Source organism: Hibiscus syriacus, unplaced genomic scaffold (assembly GCF_006381635.1).
Source record: "Hibiscus syriacus cultivar Baekdansim isolate YM2019G1 unplaced genomic scaffold, ASM638163v2 tig00110597_pilon, whole genome shotgun sequence".
Lineage (NCBI taxonomy): Eukaryota > Viridiplantae > Streptophyta > Magnoliopsida > Malvales > Malvaceae > Hibiscus > Hibiscus syriacus.
The window spans coordinates 4,872,902-4,891,845 of record NW_024062795.1 but is presented as its reverse complement, the minus strand read 5'-3'; the positions used below and the strand labels follow the sequence as shown (position 1 = coordinate 4,891,845).

The 18,944-nt window shown below is 34.1% G+C and overlaps 2 protein-coding genes and 1 pseudogene across 2 annotated transcripts; all 3 read right to left on the bottom strand.

Annotated features, from left to right (window-relative positions):
- Window position 1: 1 nt before the first annotated feature.
- LOC120134690 lies at window positions 2-1,399 on the bottom strand (annotated as a pseudogene).
- Window positions 1,400-2,214: 815 nt separating this feature from the next.
- LOC120134685 (probable protein S-acyltransferase 23) lies at window positions 2,215-11,850 on the bottom strand. Its single transcript, XM_039151127.1, has 13 exons — window positions 11,472-11,850; window positions 11,248-11,388; window positions 10,873-10,985; window positions 9,963-10,042; window positions 9,563-9,726; window positions 8,877-9,015; window positions 8,695-8,794; window positions 8,228-8,285; window positions 4,043-4,120; window positions 3,847-3,945; window positions 3,293-3,371; window positions 3,070-3,218; window positions 2,215-2,878 (listed from the first exon to the last, which is right to left on the bottom strand). Exons 1-13 carry the CDS (start codon window positions 11,718-11,720, stop codon window positions 2,693-2,695), a joined length of 1,635 nt encoding a protein of 544 aa, XP_039007058.1. The 5' UTR covers window positions 11,721-11,850; the 3' UTR covers window positions 2,215-2,692.
- A 2,001-nt stretch (window positions 11,851-13,851) lies between these two features.
- LOC120134687 (protein trichome birefringence-like 12) lies at window positions 13,852-16,847 on the bottom strand. Its single transcript, XM_039151129.1, has 4 exons — window positions 16,228-16,847; window positions 15,222-15,359; window positions 14,723-14,972; window positions 13,852-14,453 (listed from the first exon to the last, which is right to left on the bottom strand). Exons 1-4 carry the CDS (start codon window positions 16,773-16,775, stop codon window positions 14,181-14,183), a joined length of 1,209 nt encoding a protein of 402 aa, XP_039007060.1. The 5' UTR covers window positions 16,776-16,847; the 3' UTR covers window positions 13,852-14,180.
- Window positions 16,848-18,944: the final 2,097 nt, after the last annotated feature.

Here is an 18,944-nt window from a genome sequence, read left to right as displayed (position 1 = left end):
AAATTGATTCTTCTCGGTCTTTACAGTTTCGTTAACTAATTCAAACCTTCGACACTTCTTCTCCCTTTAACAATTTACAAGGTGAAGGGATTTGGAGGGTGAACAACAGGAGTGGTTGACATGGACGTGTTCCCCGCCAGCTCGTTTGGTGCGATTGTATCCTCCATAGCAACAGGGTCAACCTGCATGATTCTCTCTGGTATAACTTTCTCCCCCTCAACCTTGGCGAGTACCTCAAAGTTCATTCTCACCGTCTAGGGCTTTGTCCTCCACTCAGGAAAGCCCTCCAAACTAAACCCATCTCCTTCTTTCAACTTCTTCTCCACCCCGAAACCAATCTTCACAAACGTTTGAGCCGCCACATCAGCCTTGAGTAACTTAAAGTAACCTTTCTTGTTTGCCTTTGGACCCAAAACGAAGATGCTCAGAGCAAGGGCCATAAGGCCGGATGCAAATCCATTATAAGTTCTGTTAAGAAGCAACGGAAGATCGACTGAATGGCGCAGACTAACTGATCTTGCACCCTTGACAGTCACCACGGCACTGTCGGCTAAAATAACCTTTTTCAGGACACCGGCATCTACATCGTGCTGCGGGATCAACCACCAATAAGATTAATAAATATACTTCAAAGATATGCAAGTCAAGAGTATCAAACCACCAATAAACTTGTTATGAACAATGAATACTAAGATCCCTAAGTAACAAAATTCCCAATATCAAAGCTTCAAAGAATAAAACTTTTGTTACACGAAAAAGGGGAAAATATATATATAAAAAAAGAAGGAAAAAAATCACCGGTAAGGAGATTCGCATATCTTTGGCATCCTGAATCCAGAGTTCCATTGGTCCAGCCAGCTGAAACGGGGCCAAAACGGGTAACCCATAGTCCGAAATCCCCTTCTGCTCCACCAACTCATTTTCATCTCCGGGTCTAGCCGGCTCTTCCAGTAATCCCAACGATTTACATCCTCCAAAAGCGTAAAAGGAATCACTTTATTATCGATTCCAATGTCGAATTCATATGCCACCGAATGGCCCACAAGGGCATCCCTCATATCAAACCTGAAATCTTAAAATCATCTGCTTGGAATGCCAATCCCTTCACAACATCTTTCAAATCCTAAAAACTCCCAAAAAGAAAACCCATCAAATTCATAACGAAAAACCCCAAAAATATCAATGGATTGTATAAAAAAAAGCATTAAAAGAACTTACAGAGACGGCCTTCGGATAGGGAGTTGAAACCAAGGCGGTGGAAGAGGATACAATCGTAAATAAAACGAAAGCCAATGAGAGAATGCAAGATTTAGAACAGGCGACCCTCATCGTCTTCCGTCCACTGCAAAACAACTCCGTAAAGGCTAAGAGAGAACCGAAATCTGATTATATATTTGTTATTTTATTCTCTTTTGGATTAAATATTAGCACAACGTTTTTATAGATGAATGGTGGAGGATTGGGGAGATGACGTGGCGTTAAGCAACCAATTAGAAGCGAGAAAATGATGCGAAACAAATGTGATTGGTCGGCATTTGTCAGCGTGGGGCCCAATTCTTATTCCGCTGGTGATCGACGAAAACGGAAAAGATGAAGGACATCGGACTACGTCGTTTCTGTCGATTGAGTAATGATAATAAGAGTAAATTATACATATGATCACTTAATTATTAATCAGTTTTATTTGATAGTCGATCTTTTAATTTTGTGAATAAAATCATTTAATTATTTAAGTGTTATAACCAAATTACTTGTCATTAACATTTAATGAAAGAGGTGATGTTATTGTTAAAAAATTGATATAATTACACATTTGATCTTTAATATTTTCATATTCAATTAATTTAGTCCTAAATTTTAATTTATTTAATTGAATTAAAATTAGGATTAAATTGATTAAATGTATAAATATTAATGACTATATTTATTATTATATCAATTTTTCCGTAATCACGTCACATCTTCCATTACCGTTAAATGTTTGCAACAAATGACTTGATTGCAACACTTAATTAATTAAATGATTTGATTAACAAAATTAAAAAGTCAACGGTCAAAATAAAAAAGGAGCAATAGTTAAGTGGTCTTAATTATAATTTCCCCTAATAATAATCATGAAGGCGCTGGACTACGTTGTTTTGTTCATATTGTTCTATGGAATATTCATATCATTATCAAGCAAGTGTTTAAACCGTCATGTTTAGAAAATAAGCATTTTCCAAAAATAAATACACAACTTGCAAGTTGCAACCGTGATTCCATCCCAATTACAAAGAGTAAATTATAAATGAAGTGTATAATATGAAACGCAACTGGACGGCAGCAAAATGGCCGACCATATCTCCTACTCTATTTTCTTCCATTTGAAATCCTTCAAAAGCTCCAACCATGAGCAAACGTTGCAAGTGCAGACGCATCAATTACTGAACTTTACCATATCTCCTACTCTATTTCCTGTAATGAATACAAGATTAAGAACGCAATGTAGATCGAACAAGCTTCTGTTTTATCTTCCTTTAACCAGGAAGCAAATAGAAGAGGTTCATTTCTGTACGAAGAATAATCCTTTTTGTATCTTTTTACCCCTTTTCTTCTGGTCATAATGTGCAAAGGGTTTGTATATTAACAAGTGGGATGGGATGTGTACATCTACTTAAAAAAGAACACACAACACAAGCTAACCGTAGTTTCTCTAACTGGCAACACTTTGTAATGGAGGCCAAGCAATTTCATCGTCTGTGTAGCCACGAATGAGGAGATCTGTACAATTCTTTTGGCAACCATGATTATATGGGTTCCGAAACTGTCCTTCAGGGCCACGGAGATACCCGTAGCGGATAGCATTTGATACTTCGTTAGTGGTGATATTCCGAGCTATCTACATTAGGAAACACAGACCAGAAAAGTTTTAATATAGGTTAAATCATCTTAAATAGAAAGGGGAACAATTTGCTTTCAGTTTTGATTAAAATCGATATTGTCATTTCTCCATTCCTTAAACCAGCTTTAAAATCTTTAAATAGTTCAGATAAACAAAGTTAAAAGTAGAAAAATGGACTCTTCATTTACCTGGAATGCCTGTATTATGGTCAAAGTCGTAGCAGAAATCAAAAGCACGACATCCAAAACGAGAAATGCAACAATACCAGGATGATGATCAATGACAAGATGAATCCATGTTTTACCAGCAGACAATGCAGGTATTACTGTCCAAATCCCTAATGACGCAAACAAAAGCTTTTAAATAAGTAGAATATAAACAAATTTTATCTCAATCAGAAAAGGTGGGTACTTTGAACTGCAATGAATGCTCCAATGAATGAAGTCAGAGTTCCCATGCAAATGAAAACAAAGAAATCCCGTTTGTTTCTCTGCAAGAGAACAGCAAGTAAAGCAGATAAGTGGGGGGAAAGGAACACTAAAACTAATTGAGGAGGCTAAAGATGAAATGGATTGCAGAATTGATGTAAAAGCTGGGAAACTGGATTGGTTTCTGCCCTAGATCTTCATATTAGGCTTCAATTCAACATCTAACAATATCACTAGCAAAGTGACTTCAATATCATCCTTATATAAACACTCTTATCAACACTAACAATAACATCTTCCAAACTGAAAATAACTAACTATTCAAGAGGCAACGGAAGGAATATGATTTTTCACACTCCAGGAATGAAAAACAAGAGTGATTTACCAGCCTATTCCTAGATGAATTTCTAAACATATCTGCACCAGTAAGATGATAGCAATTGCATCCAAGATATTGGTCTTAAACAGATCATTTCTATCTAGATGACACTCATTATATGGTTATCTTCCACATTTAGCTCAAGACCAATTTCTTACCTTCCCAACACAGTTAGATATCCATGGACAATGGTGGTCAAACTGTTCAATGCAGTGCTTACAGATAGGGCAGTGCTTAGAACGAATAGGTCTTATTATCTGACAACAGATAAAATTCGCAAAACAGCATTGCAAGATGAGGAATATTCATGTAAATATGCAATAGATGGTTAAAAGAAAAGGTTCATCGGGAAACCTTGCAGGTAGGGCAAAGCTGATCCCAATTCCCTGTCCACAGTGAAGAGTTGTTCAGATCAACATTCAGCAACAGATCCTATCAATTGAGCATATAAGAACGGTTCAATTCATGTAAAATAACAGAAAAAAAAATTAAGAGCTTAAAATCATTTTTTAAATAATTTCCCTCACATCCTTTCGAATGAATTTTAAAAAGGCAAGCCTATGGTTAATTGATCAAGCTAGAAAAAAAAACTCCCCAATTCACCTAACATAAGAAGAAATGAAACATGAAGGAATGGTAGTTGTGCAGGAAAATTAATTCATGATTCTAACAATCAGGTAGATGCTGTGCTTTTATAAAGTACAGTATGAGTACCGTCCTTTCAGTCAGTCGTAACAGACTAATTATACAACCAAACTACAAGTCTCCTTAAGAGCTCTGTAACATCCTCAATACCGGATTAGTGACCAAATTATAAAGTTTCAGAAATTGGTGATTAAAGTAGGATAATTGAATAGTTCAATGATTTATTGGAAATATGATGAAGGTTATTCAGTAATTATTAAAGGAAATAAAGGGTAAATTGGTCATTTGACCAGAAAGATTTTTTATCTTTCTTTTAAGGGTTATAAAACACGTGGGAAATGAGATAATTATCCAGAGTCTTCTTCTCCAGCTTCTTCTTCTCCCCGTAAGCCTCATTTAAAGGTGAGTTTAATTTCAGCTGTTTAATTCTTGGATTTATAAGTTGATTTTGATTCTTGGAGTATTATATAAGCTTAAGGAAAGCTTATATAAGTTTAAAACACCAAAGAGATAGAATTAGAAAGGAATTTCTATTAAGGGTTTATAAATGAACTTTTGTTATAGAAAGGTTTTTGAAGTTCTAAAGTTGGATTTGACTTGCCATCAGCTTAATTAAGAAGTATTAAGTGTTAGAATTGGATTTGAAACATGTGAAAAATTTGGTATGATTCTTGAATCTCATAAAGAAGATAGGATTTTGAGGTTAAAGATGATTTACATGGATATAAGTTGGTTCAAGTTATAGTAGTTGAGTTTAATGTCATAAGAGGGGCTTAAAATAGAAGAATTAAGGGAAGAGTTGATGATTTACGTGCTAAAATGTCAGTTATGGGCAATGTGCATCGATGCACATTCATTGTGCACCGATGCATCGATGATAAATACCAGAAATTGTTTAAGGTGCATCGATGCACATGCAGTGCATCGATGCATGAATTTAAATAGAAAACATCGAATAGGATTTATGCATCGATGCATCCCATTAAATACAAACATCGAATAGGATTTATGCATCGATGCATGGTGTAGTGCATCGATGCATACCTTCATTAAAAGATGAAATTGGCTTTTCTTTGAGACTAAAGAGTGATAGTTTCGAATATATCAATCAGTATACTGATAAGTATTAATGTATTATTATGTAGATATAGAATGAAAGCTTGTTCCGGAACAAACTAAGGATTAGGATTGATTCAAACAACGAGGCCCAGGTGAGTGCATACTAGTGATATGTAGTGTTTAATGGAAATAAGACTTGCGATGAGTCTATTTCCTAGAGTAATATGCATGAAGTCATGGACATGATTATGTGTAGTTATAATTATATGTGATTATCTGTATTACATTGATTGTATGTATGCATGACTAAAGATAAGGATATGCTTTGTATATGTTATATGATGTATGTAAGACTTTAATATGTAATAATGGAAGAACATGAAATAAGTTATATGATAGAGTCATAAGAAATGAAATGAATATGAGAGAATAAGATAATCAAGTATAAGTTATATGATATGGTATAAGTAATTATACGAGAAATGTTAGGAGACTCTAAGAGAATAGTATGAATTCGAGGGCATAAATAAGGATACATAAGTAATATAGGGAAGATTGATAAATTAAAGGAAACTATGGTTTATGTATTATAGTGAAGAGCTACAAAGTTTTATTAAAGAGTATTGAGGAAGTCATGAGAAATAGAACTAAATAAATAGATGGTTTATGTGAGTGGAAAAGGAAAATGATATAAAATAAATGAAAATTATTTATAAGATAGTATGAGACTAATTGAACATGTAATATAAACTTTATAAATGAATACTTGGGTAAAATCATTATATGATACAATTATAGATTATTACTATACAAATTATATTAAAATATGATATATGAGAATATGAATAAGTTTATAGGATATTGATAGGACATATAAGAATATTTAAATATATGCTGATATGAAAAAGGGAATACAAAGAAATGGAGCATAAGGTAGATAATATGATATCAGTTATTATATATATCTATATGATATATGTCATCAGATAATATGAAAGGACTCTGAAAATTGATATAAGCTAAGTGAAAGTGTTCTAGGTGTTTCTATTTGTTATATGAAGTATATGATCTTATGTGAACAAGATATGATAAGTATGTTTACATGAATAAATGTGATTGGGTGAGAAATGATAGAAATTATACAAGAACATGAGATATGTGACATGTGAATTATATGGAAATGATCTACGTGTAAGTGAACTATGTGACTATGTGATAATATGAAAAGAAGCTATGTGATACGTGATATGTGAAAGTGAATTACATGTTTATGTGAATATTTGAAATGAAATAAATGATAATGCCCATGTTATGTGTCATGAGAGCTAGGGGTATAGTTGGCATGCCAAGAGTCGAGGGTCTACGCGGTCCTTCGGGACATGTATATTCTTTGGAACATTTATGAGGTCTTTGAGGCACATACTTGGTCCTTAGTATATGTATATGATTCTTAAGGAATAATATGTGGTCCTTAGGGACATTATTATATGGCACTACGGTGCAATTCTACGCGGTCTTTCGGGATATATATATATTCTGTGGAACATGTGTGAAGTCTTGAAAGACACATACTTGATCCCTAGTATATGTATATGATTCTTAAGGAATAATACGTGGTCCTTATGGACATTATTATATGGCACTACGGTGCAATTCTACGCGGCACTTCGGTGCAATTATACGAGCTGTGGTGACAGCATTAGTGCACAACCTCTATAGACTCACATATCGATAGTTCTCACATATGTACATGGGCTAATCCAGAGATATGAACAAATATATGTTAGTGGTACGATAAATGTTATAGAAATGATATGATGTTGTGTGTGTATAGTGTTTGATTGAAAAGGTTAACCATAAAAGTATGTGATTACATGATAAACTGTTAATGATGAATTATGTGTATGTATGTATTTACTGTAATTAATCTGATATGATTTTATATGATACGAAGAATGCATGGAATTGGTATAACATGATAGAACAGAACATGCATGTATTGATATATGTTATAAAGTGCATTATAAGTTGTTATGCCTCACTAAGTCTTCGACTTAGCGTGTGATTGTTTCACACGTAGGTTTCGAGAAGAGTAAAGAGTAATGCGGAGCAAGACAGGTCAGTTCTCCTTACCAAATGTCAGATCAGAAAATATATGTACTGGTTATAGAGTGTAGTTGGCATGTAATCTAAGGATATAAATTGTATGAACTCTGATATATTTTGTAAACGTTTTGAATAAGTTAAATGTTATCAAAGTTTTTTTTTAAATTACTCACTATTTTATACAAGTAAATGTTTTGAAAAGTCAATGTGACACATCGGACTCGAATCCAGGTCGGGTACGGGTTGGGGGTGTTACAAGCTCACTCCCCTTTACCCCACTCATGCCACATAGAAATTTTCTGCATCTCCAAAGCTAGACCTTTTATACAGCCTGGCTCAGTCCTCAAACTCTTGATTTAATGCATAATAATGGCTAATCTAGAGAACTTTTTGTCCCTACTTCTGCCAGCTAATTGGGAACTAGAGATTCAAGAGACACTGAAATGGATTGTCCATTTACGGTAAGTTTAAGCCTCAAATTCACCGTGTGCTAGAAACAAATATAAACAGAAAAGTTATTGATATTACATTATGACATGTGGGATTTGTTAACTGTAAAAACTTTTTAGGAAAAAATGATACCATGTGCATCAGGACCAAGCTCACTTAAAGACTACTGCTATCCGTGCCTAACCAATATAGCAATCTCCACAGAAGTTGAGCTTTTATCCATTCCTAGCCGCAGTTCAAGATTAAAGTTTATAACCAATTACACAGAAACTCTCATACCTCTGTATCTTCATAGCCATCCAATCTTCTAAATTTTTTTATATAGCCTGGATCTTTGCTGCAGAGAATTGTGAAAGAAAATCAGGAAAAAGAGAAAAGAGATTTAAAAAGTCAAAATTTGTTTAAAATCAGATAATGGTTTCATTTAAAGGTCAGAAATTACAAATATCATAAAATGTTTACTGAGTAGTTTACTTAAACAGATAAAAAATTGTCAAATGTTCCAATTTTTGTTCAAACATTCAAAAGCACCACACAAGAAAAGACACATCTAAACATCTATTGAACATTGCAATGTGCTCTATAAACAAATAATCGAAAGAGAAATATAATGATAAGTAATACAATTAGATTACCAAAGTTTGTTTAACAATATTTCATGCACCATGCTCCAAATTAGAAAACCAGAAAATTAAAAAAAATGTAAAATCAACTCAATGAAAGTAAAGCCAGAGCATAACAATTACCTACTACACCTGTAGAACATAATCAATGACGCAATACCTAGAGAAACACCAATCCATCCCCAAAGTCCAACAATGGCAGTTACCTTAGGAAGACTTGGAGCTACATGCAACTTAAAGGGATTATTCATGATTGATGGCAAAAAGCAAACATGTCCATTACTTAAATATCATAGTCTACTCACTAGTAAGTACTGAGTTGATGAAGAGGATAATTAGAACAACGACAAAGCAAAACAATATAGGAGCATAACCAACTTCCCCCATCTTCCCACTGCGAATTCTGTCCACCAATCGTTTGCTATTGGATCTATCTGCTTTAGACTGAACAAAATCAAAACAACACAAGGAAATTAAACAGCCACAAAGTCTACAAGATACCCAAGGTTAAGAGTGTAAAAATAGGGGATGTCACATGGAATGGTTTGAGAATTTGATGCAAATTCTGAGTAAACCATCTCTGTGAACTCGTTTCTAACCAGACGTCAAATTAAATTAACCATACAACTCTAGAGCTCGAAAAGCAATAAACTAGAGAAGTGATAATACCATTCTATATGAAATATACACATTTTACTGATTTACAGTGCAATAGTATCTATGTTAGATGATAGATGTGCTGTTCCAGTCCTTAATATTTGAAGCCAAACAAACAAGATTCAAGCTCCACCACACCCTCACATACACCCTAGAAAGGCAACGTCTTAAATAATGGGTCCCCAAAAATCAAAACTAACAAGAATCCAGAGACAATACATCTGGTTAATCCCAAAGGTCAGTTTCCTCTTAGAGACCACATCCACAACTCTAGGATTCAAAGTTTACTTTAGGTAAACAAAAGCAAGAAAAACATAACTACACAGTTACATACAAGGAAACGGGCAATCTGCTGATGACCTTTTTCATATGCAAGCTTAAGAGGGGTGTTTCCAGCTTTATCTTTTACCGCTAATTCCTTCTTTGTGCCTGCATGCACAAGTAACACACACGACTCCACATTTCCTCTCAGTACAGCCCAGTGCAATGGAGTGCAACCTGGCAGCAATGAGTATATGAAATCAAACTTAGTTGGAAGTTTTAAAGCGGTTAGAGAATAATCTTTAGCCTAGCACACTGAATAAATCGTAATGATGTTCAGAGTTCGGTAAGAAAATAGAAGATTCCCAGCACCGTTAAAACTTTAAATCATAAAGATAATTCCATAAGGATTCAACACATTAACTACAGAACTTGCATGTGAGACAGTGCAAACATTAACTGTCGAATGGTACCTTCAATGTCTTGTCTCCCTTGAAATGCATCTCGAAATAGAAGCAATTTAATTGTATCTGAAAATCCCTTATATGCAGCCCTGTTTAACACATCATATGATTGGAAATTGTAATTAATAGAATTCACTACACTTTAGAACAACCTAGTTATAGAAAGTAATGTAAGAACTTAACCAGTCAAGCTCCATTCAACCTGTATAACTTTTGGATCTAATGATGAATTAAAAACCCACCAAATCCAACAGTTCATCTAAGGGACCTCAAAGGACCACACAACGATGAATCTCAATCTAGGCATTGCCCAAATCAAATAGTATGACCTCAAAGAAATAGAAAGTAATGTAAGAACTTAACCAATTACCAGTTTCGTTGAACTCCTATGACTTTTGGAACAAATGGTTAATGACAAAACCACCAAATGAAAGGGTTCATTTGAAAGCACTTAGGACTGACAATGCAGGTTGCCTCCAGCTTGGATATATGGGAAACATCAACTACATACCCAAAGTCGCATGTGAAAGTTTTCATAGTTTCATTCCCCAAATATGCTACAACAACCAGATCACTATACCCTCTTAGCTGCTTGTATAGTAGGGAAAAACCCAGTTTTACAAACATGACACCTAATTGTTATATCCTCTTGGTACTAGCCTGTATAGTTGGGGGATAGCCCCATTCAAAAAAGTGATATTGGTTCATCCATGAGCAACTATAACCATTTTCATTCATAAAATATTATAAATAGCCAAAAAGAAAAACATACTACAAGACTATATCAAATTAATAGTACTAATTATTTGGCTCTGCCCAATAAACAATTAGTTGAATATATTAGAGTTTAGACTAAAATGATCTTATGCTGTAAACCAATATTCTGAAATATACATTTAACCTATTTCATAAAACATACCAATGAAGAGGCGACCTCCCACAGTTATCAGGTGCATCATATTCCGCCTGATATTTTGCAACAATATGATTTAAGAAAGATGTTTGCCCATATTGTGCAGCAATATGAACTGGCTGCATTAGAAAAAACATTAAGTCCTGAGATGCACTGCAGTAAAGTAAATACTATTATTACATGCATGAAGATGAAAATAGATTGGTTTAAGTATAAATCATGCCCCTGGTGCAGTATTTAAATCTAGTGGACACTCTTTTAAAAAAAAATCTACTGGACACGTAATCCGGACAAAAATGAAGCCTTTTACAGCCCCATAAGGAGATATGGACAACCAAGACTCAATAGATAACTAATGATAAAAGAAAAAAAAATAATTACACGATAACCATTGAGATCAGCTGCTTCGACTCGAGCTCCATTTTGCAAGAGCACATCTGCCACGGCAATCGAACCCCTAACTGCAGCCCAGTGCAAAGCTGTCTGCTGGTGGTTGTCAGTTGCATTCACATTTCCACCATGCTTCAATTACATTTAACCCAAAAAAAGTTATTTAATTCTCAGGAAAAATCCACCAGAAAGTTGATAAAAAAATCCGAATTTACCTCGATAATGTATTGAGCAATATCTGAGAAGTTGTTAAGAGCAGCCCACTGAAGGGCGTAATAGCTGTTACCGTCAGGTGTTGCAAGTGAGGCGTCATCTTCTTCCACGAATTTTCTCAGTTTATCAAAATCTCCATAAGCAGAGGCCGAGAAGACGTCGATTATAGGGATTTGTTGAGTAGAGTATTGTTGTTGGGTTGTTTTTGGTTCTGATTCTGATGATACCACCTCGATCTCTAAAGAAGCCATGTTCGAACGGATTTTAATTAAAAAATACTCAGAATTCCAGGAAAAAAATAGGGATTTAGGGTTTTATTAATCCGGCTGATTCCGCTTTTTTTTTCTTTCGTTTTTTCTTTATTTAGAATGACACTTTTTTATGTATTTAATTAGAAGATTTAATGAATACAAAACAAACTATCTCATAATTGCTCGTCTACTCAGTTGGTAGAGTGCAATGCTTTTAATCATGTGGTCGTGAGATCGAGCCTTATGGTGGGCAATTCATAATTCTGACTGTCAGAGGTCTCTCACGGAAGTTGCTCTTAACCTGGCGTTGGCAGTCTATTATCCTACCTCCACTTATCCCATTACATATGGGAATAAGGTCAGTTAATTAAAACAAACTACCTCACTTGCCGAGGCCAAATTCGAATTTCACCACTTTTATTTTTTGTGGGTAATCTGTAAAGTCCTATCATAATTCTGACTGTCAGAGGTCTCCCACGGAAGTTGCTCTCAACCTGGCGTTGGCAGTCTATTATCCTACCTCCACTTATCCCATTACATATGGGAATAAGGTCAGCTAATTAAAACAAACTACCTCACTTGCCGAGGCCAAATTCGAATTTCACCACTTTTATTTTTTGTGGGTAATCTGTAAAGTCCTATGTAAATCTCAATTGAATCTAAGATATGTCCTGACCCTGGACTGGGAGCCACCCATAACTTAAACTTTTGTGGACAAAAAAAACTACCTCACCTAACAATAATAATATTCATTTTGTGAAAATAATAATAATAATCATTACACTTTTAAAACTTATATTATATTTATTAATTTTTTTAATTCGATTTCATTATGATCAATATAGTTAGTTATCGTTACAACTGCTAACGTGGAGTCTTCTTTCTTAAAAACTTTTAATTTTTATAAATAAAGTGATCGATGATCATACTAATAATAAAAATGTTTTGTTTGATCAAAAGATTAATACAATTCGATTTCAAGATAATCTAACGATTAACAATAGTATATCGAAAAATTTTAGCTATTAGTTTCTCTTGGATTGTTGTCTCTTATCATTTGTTGATTTCTACCGTTGAAAAGATCGTCAAACTACTCCTCTCTCTCTCTTTTGTGTTCAAACTTATTAAAAAATATTTTAATCCTTTCAAATTTCAAGTAAATCCTAATTGAAACTAAAAATTAAAACATTTTATCTAAAAGTCAAATCAATTTTTTGATCAAACCAATTGTTCTCGTCGTTAAAATTGATTGACGGTCGTTTTGTTCATAAAAATTTAATTTTAACGGTGACTACAAATTTAAAACCTTAAAATGCTTTAACATGTCATGTCAGTATTTTTAACGACAGTTAATGCCGATAACCATAATGAAAACGAATTACATATTTAATGAATGTTTATAATTAAAGTGAAAACACCTTAAAAATTCAGTGATCCATTTATATAGTTTACCCTGAATAAAATAGTTTAAAACAATAAAAAAAATTAAATACGAAACAAAAAAAATCCATAAACAAATATTTTGTTATTCTTCCCGTAATAGCACCAAGTCTTTGGTTTTACATAACATACCCATTTTTATAGTAACAACATAAGTGGCAAGGCTTTTTAATGTCTCAGCAAAACAAGATTTCTATGGGAGTTTACAAATGGAATACACCATTTCAGATGAGAGTTTTGATTCTCTTATTCTTTTCCAAAGGCTGAAGTAACTTCCATACTGGAGAAAGATCCACCAGAAATAAATCAAAAAAATAAAATGGAATAAGCAACTCTCTTGTCCAGAGGACAGATGTCAAATTTTATGTTAGGATAGTGAATTTCTAAGATTTTAAGAGATGTGAACTTGTAAAATTATAAGAGAATGCAAAAACAAATTATTAATAGAAAATATATAAAACATCTAAAATATATGATAATTTGAAATTTCGAGGGAGAATCAATTGCCCCGGCCGTCCCTGCCTAGATTCATCCGTCATCTAGTCAACGTTGCATGTACGCTTAAGTCGGTTCCAATATGTTTCAAGTGATCAATATGCTAACAATAAGCTGCACTTACATTTAACTTCAAAGTTCAGAAATGTTAAAAGCATGAACAGAATCAAATGAATGAGTTAAAAAATGGGCATTCTTTCTACACATTTGAATATTAAACCTATGAAATGTAGATGAATTCCTCAACTTGATCTTTCGATCCCCACCCCCAAAACCGAAAAATGGAAAAAGAAGAGTAAAATAACGCCCATAAAAAGCAATCTTATAGGCAGCAGGGTTTAATTTACAAACAGTCAACTCTCATTTATCTCCAAAGACACCAATCTTATGGCATTCACCTGTGCAAATTCACATTCACATTCACATATAGGTGTATCCATTGCACGAAGAGGAAGATGGTCGGCATTATCCAAGGTGAACATGTAAAAAACTTGATTAGATTCTCTTCACATTTCGTCATCCTGTCTAGAAGCTATTATGGATTAGTTGCACAAGTATATCAACCCATGTATCAGGGACACCAGGTAGGCACCAGTGCATGCAGTCCTGGCCCCATATCGACACGGCATCTTTCTGTCCTAACCAAATTGCCGGATGGGCATCTGCTCTGAACTCACTCAAATGAGTCAGATCAAGCACCTGAATATCTGTGCCTTGCACTGCCTCTTTAATTAGATGGTTAAGTGTTCTTGCTTCTTTATTCACTCCGTTGATGCTGGGATTGAACCACAAGTCAAGCTGTCCAGGCATTAGTATCGAATCCAATGTAAATATACCAGTGCACATTCCAAATATAGGTTTAGAATTCAAAATGGTTTTCATTAGACCAATATTAGATTCTGTTTTAAACCATACTAACATTGGATGAATTGTCATGCAAGGCATGCCAATGAAATTAAAAAAGACTAGAGTTGGCAATATCATGTGACTAAACTAAATGGAGTATTGAAAAAAAAAACAACCTTGACATTGCAACTGAAGAATGATTAAAAGTTATCAACTGATACCTGGTCTTCTTCAAGGGGTCTGTCAAACAAGCAACTACCATTTTGATTCCACTCGCCACCATAAAAATGTCTCGGCGATTGCAACCGCCAGAACTTGAGAGTTTTCTTAGGAACCTCCTTTTGAATGTGGTGAACCATATTTTCAAGAACCACTTGAAAGCCATCCAATAATCCCAGGGAAGGATTTATTGGTCGCCCATGCCGGTAAAATACTAGAGGAGTCTCTTTTGGGAATTTATCATAGCCCCACCTAATCAAAGATAAAATCAAAGGTTAGCACAGGATGTTCTCGAAGAGGAATGGCCCAGGATAACTGCGCCGCACATGCATAGGCATATGAATGAAGGGAAGTGTGTTATGTATGTATTAAGATACTCTACATTTCATCAGAAAAGCATTTCAAAATTATATATTAAGCCCTTATGATGACAGAAAATAATAACAAAAAGAGAGATGTTAATTGACCAACATCTTCTATAATTTAGATGAAAGAAATTACCAATGGCCAGTGTTGAAAACGAGAACATCATAGAAGTCGGTGATCCTGCTCCATTCATCTGCAACAATATCAACATCCACTCGGTATACTCCTTTTAGTTCATCTTGAGAAGAAACTGCAGATTGTTTTGGCTCCCACCTTTTTCAGTAATGCAAAAGTAGGTGAAACATACAACAAAGAAAGACCAATGAAACAACATAAGAATCCATATTACATATGTTACTGATACTAAAATAAGAAAATAGTTCCAAGTCATAGCATTGAAAAGAAAATTTGCTAACAATCAAGTCAGAAACTGGTTTCCCGATCAAAACAACATGTCAAAGTCGTCAGCAGTTTGGTAAAAACAGTGATGTCAACTCTGATACGACATTCCAATTCAGATCTTAATATTAAAACATACAGGACAATACTGAGGGAATTTGGCAAGTGGAATAATCAGAAGAGAGCCATCCCAACCAAAAATTCATCGGTCATGGCAACTACAATGCAATCCCGTATCCGAAAAAGATTTCAGAGAATGAAAATATGAGGGCTTTCAATTCTCATTGCAGATAAAACACCACTTGCAGTTTAATCCATGATGGTCTACATCATTAAAATGGGAAAACATAATTCCAAGAATCACTAAATAAAAAAATTAAGAACAACAACACTGGGAGCCGTTGCCGTGAAACCTTGGAAGAACAAAACTTTCAGATTTTGTTGTCAACAAGAGGAAGTTAAAACTAAACAACATAACGTGTAGGCAAAATGTTTCATGACGACAACATTAATGAAGGCTCTAATGGAAGTGGCTTCATTTTACCAGTTTCCTCTAATAGATTGATATAAACATGGCCTACTCATTGCTTAACACAGTTTCAGCAAGCAACTTTCTTTTTGCTATCTGGTTTTGTGAAATTCTAAGCATCACAATATAACAAATAGGACATAAAATTATATCAATGGCATTTTTCAATCAATTTGGGGGAAAAAACTATCAATGAAAGTAAACAAAGCTTACTTATATTTGGCAAGCAAAACAGCCCTGTGATAGGCAACTGTGACATTATACTTGGGAAAATAAGCCCCTCTCCAAGCTCCCTTTTTCTTCCACTTTTTAGCACCCCCATCAACCACTCTAAGAATACACAAAAAAGACACCAGAAAATTTTCATTCAAAGAATCCCCAACAAACCCAATATTCCTATTCCTCATCAAACTCAAGAACCTCGAGGGATCAATTCTCTCCAAGTTGCAATCTTTGGGTACCCATTCCCATGAATTGATGATTCCCATATTGTCCCTCTTGTTGTTAAGACAATTCCAGGCGTTTCTATGAAATGGGCAGGTCTCATCGTAGAAAGGCTTGGCTTTGGTGGAGTTTAACACCCAATTGCCATCAAAAAGGTTACAAGTAGAAGAAGAGGATAAAGGAAGGAACTTCTTAGTGGGCAGTGAAGAGGAGTCGTTATTGGTATAAAGAGGGAGGAAAGTGGAGTAAAGGAAGAGGAAAAAGAGGGAAAGAATGATAATTGATGGAAAGATCGAAGAATAGAGCTTATTACGCATTTCAGAAGAACCAACATACAAGGAATTTTTCCACTTTACAATCGAAGTAATGTTCTTCCATGGATGATGGATCCGCAACTACAAATTTATATTTTATTGGTAGTATGGAAGGGGCCTTCATATCACGTGGAGAACCCTCCATGGATCAATTTGGGGTTTTGCTTATTAGCCCAATTTATTTCATATTTAATCTTCTGTAACTGGCCTGGATAACCAACCATGGGGGATAAAAAATTGGAGTGATATGTATATGTAAAGAGACGAGAATTATATCCCACTCCAATTAAATGTTGTCCCTCAACAGCTTCATGGATATCAAGTTTTAGAAATTAAATAAACTGTAAGGCAACTAATCTAGCTGATGGACCATAATCAGGCATAATCATGTTGATGTTGATTCATTCCATCTTTGGCATGAATCACATGCTATATAGGTGTTGACGAAAGAAATGAGATTATGACAGTTTTCTAATATTTATTTTTTCATTTAAAGGAAGAGTTGCGATTAGTTCTAATAAATTATGTAGGTCTGTCAATCATCATTTGAAAGGATTGTAGCTGGTGAAGCGATATAAAGCTTTAAAGAATTCCAGGAATTTCAAAAGTTTCCATAGGGGAATGATAAAACAATAAAAATACGAATTACGAAAAAATTCCGGAGAAACTACAACAAAAGTAAATGAATAAATTCATAGAATATAGTATAGATTTTTCCAGTGAAGTGGTGGATTTTAAACTGACCTAAAAAACCAGAAAACATGAAAGTTTGTAGGGATGGCAAACGGGCGGGTCGGGTGCGGATATCATCTCCCCCATCCTCATATCATCTAATATTTTTCAATCCACCATCCACCCATCACTCATGATGGGTAAAAATTTTCAAATCCACACCCGTCCACGCGGGTACATTCTCAAATCCATCCCCACACCCACTACCCACTAAAGACGTACTCGGCTAGACCCGCCTGACAGCAAACTTAAGTTATATATAAGCAACAAACATAAAACAAACACGTCCATTAAGAAACATAATAAAAATAAACGAATGATTATCTGAGTTAAGTGTTAATATAGATCTTAAAGTACATAAAACACTATAATAAAAGACATAATTAAAGTCTAGAAACATAAATGATAAACACATAATGTTTTTGTTCTTTGGAACAACATTTTAAAATTTCAGGCACAACATTCTAAAATTTCAGGCAATACTTGTGACTTCTGATACTTCAGTATTACAATCATCATTCTAATAAAACAACATAATAAAAGACATAATTAAAGTCTATAAACATAAATGACAAATACTATGTTTTTTTAGTAAAACAGGAAAGGACAATTGAATTACACGCATATGATTCAAGGACATTATATATTTATATTTCCCTATAATCTGAGAAAATATCATCGAATTTAACCAAAACAAAAGCTGAGAACATTTAAATTTTGTCGAAGCAAACTAAGATGATTTAAGACCTCATAAAATAACAGCTCTTCAGAAAGGAGAATATAAATTTAATTTCGGGGACAAGAACATGGGAAAATTATAAAGCACAAGGAATACATTGAATCTCTGAACATATGAAAAACTTTTAAGTACAAAAGAAGATTAGTTTCCAAAGATTATGTTTTAGGAAAATGTAAGATGTAACCTATTTGAAAATTTTAGAAATAAATAAAATAAAATTCAACAAACGTAAAGACCAGGAAACTCAGTAATTAAAGAACGGAAGTTACGAGCAATTTTTAATTTAAAATACTTTTAGCACTTCGAAAAATTAGAAAATTGTAAAATACTCGGTTGATATTTGAATTTGAAAAAGTCAATTTCAGAGTTAGCATATTTAACCTCCACAACTTTCCCCTCGTAGCCAAACAGAGTACTAGAGAAAGCACGAGTGAAACACTTAATTCTATTCAGTGGCGCTAAAAATGGAGGTTTGAGAAGTAATAATATGACTTTGTTGGCCTAAAACGTGGGTGCTTAGTGTGACAAGATATTGATTTTCATAACATTAAGAAATTAAGCTTAAAACAAACATTGAGATGAATCTAAAAATAATTAAAAATCAATATGAGCAAATAAAAATTAAACTCTTAAAACGAAATGCAGAGGAGCTTAAAATTAAATGACTACGAAAATGACTCTTACAAAAATTAAATTTCAAG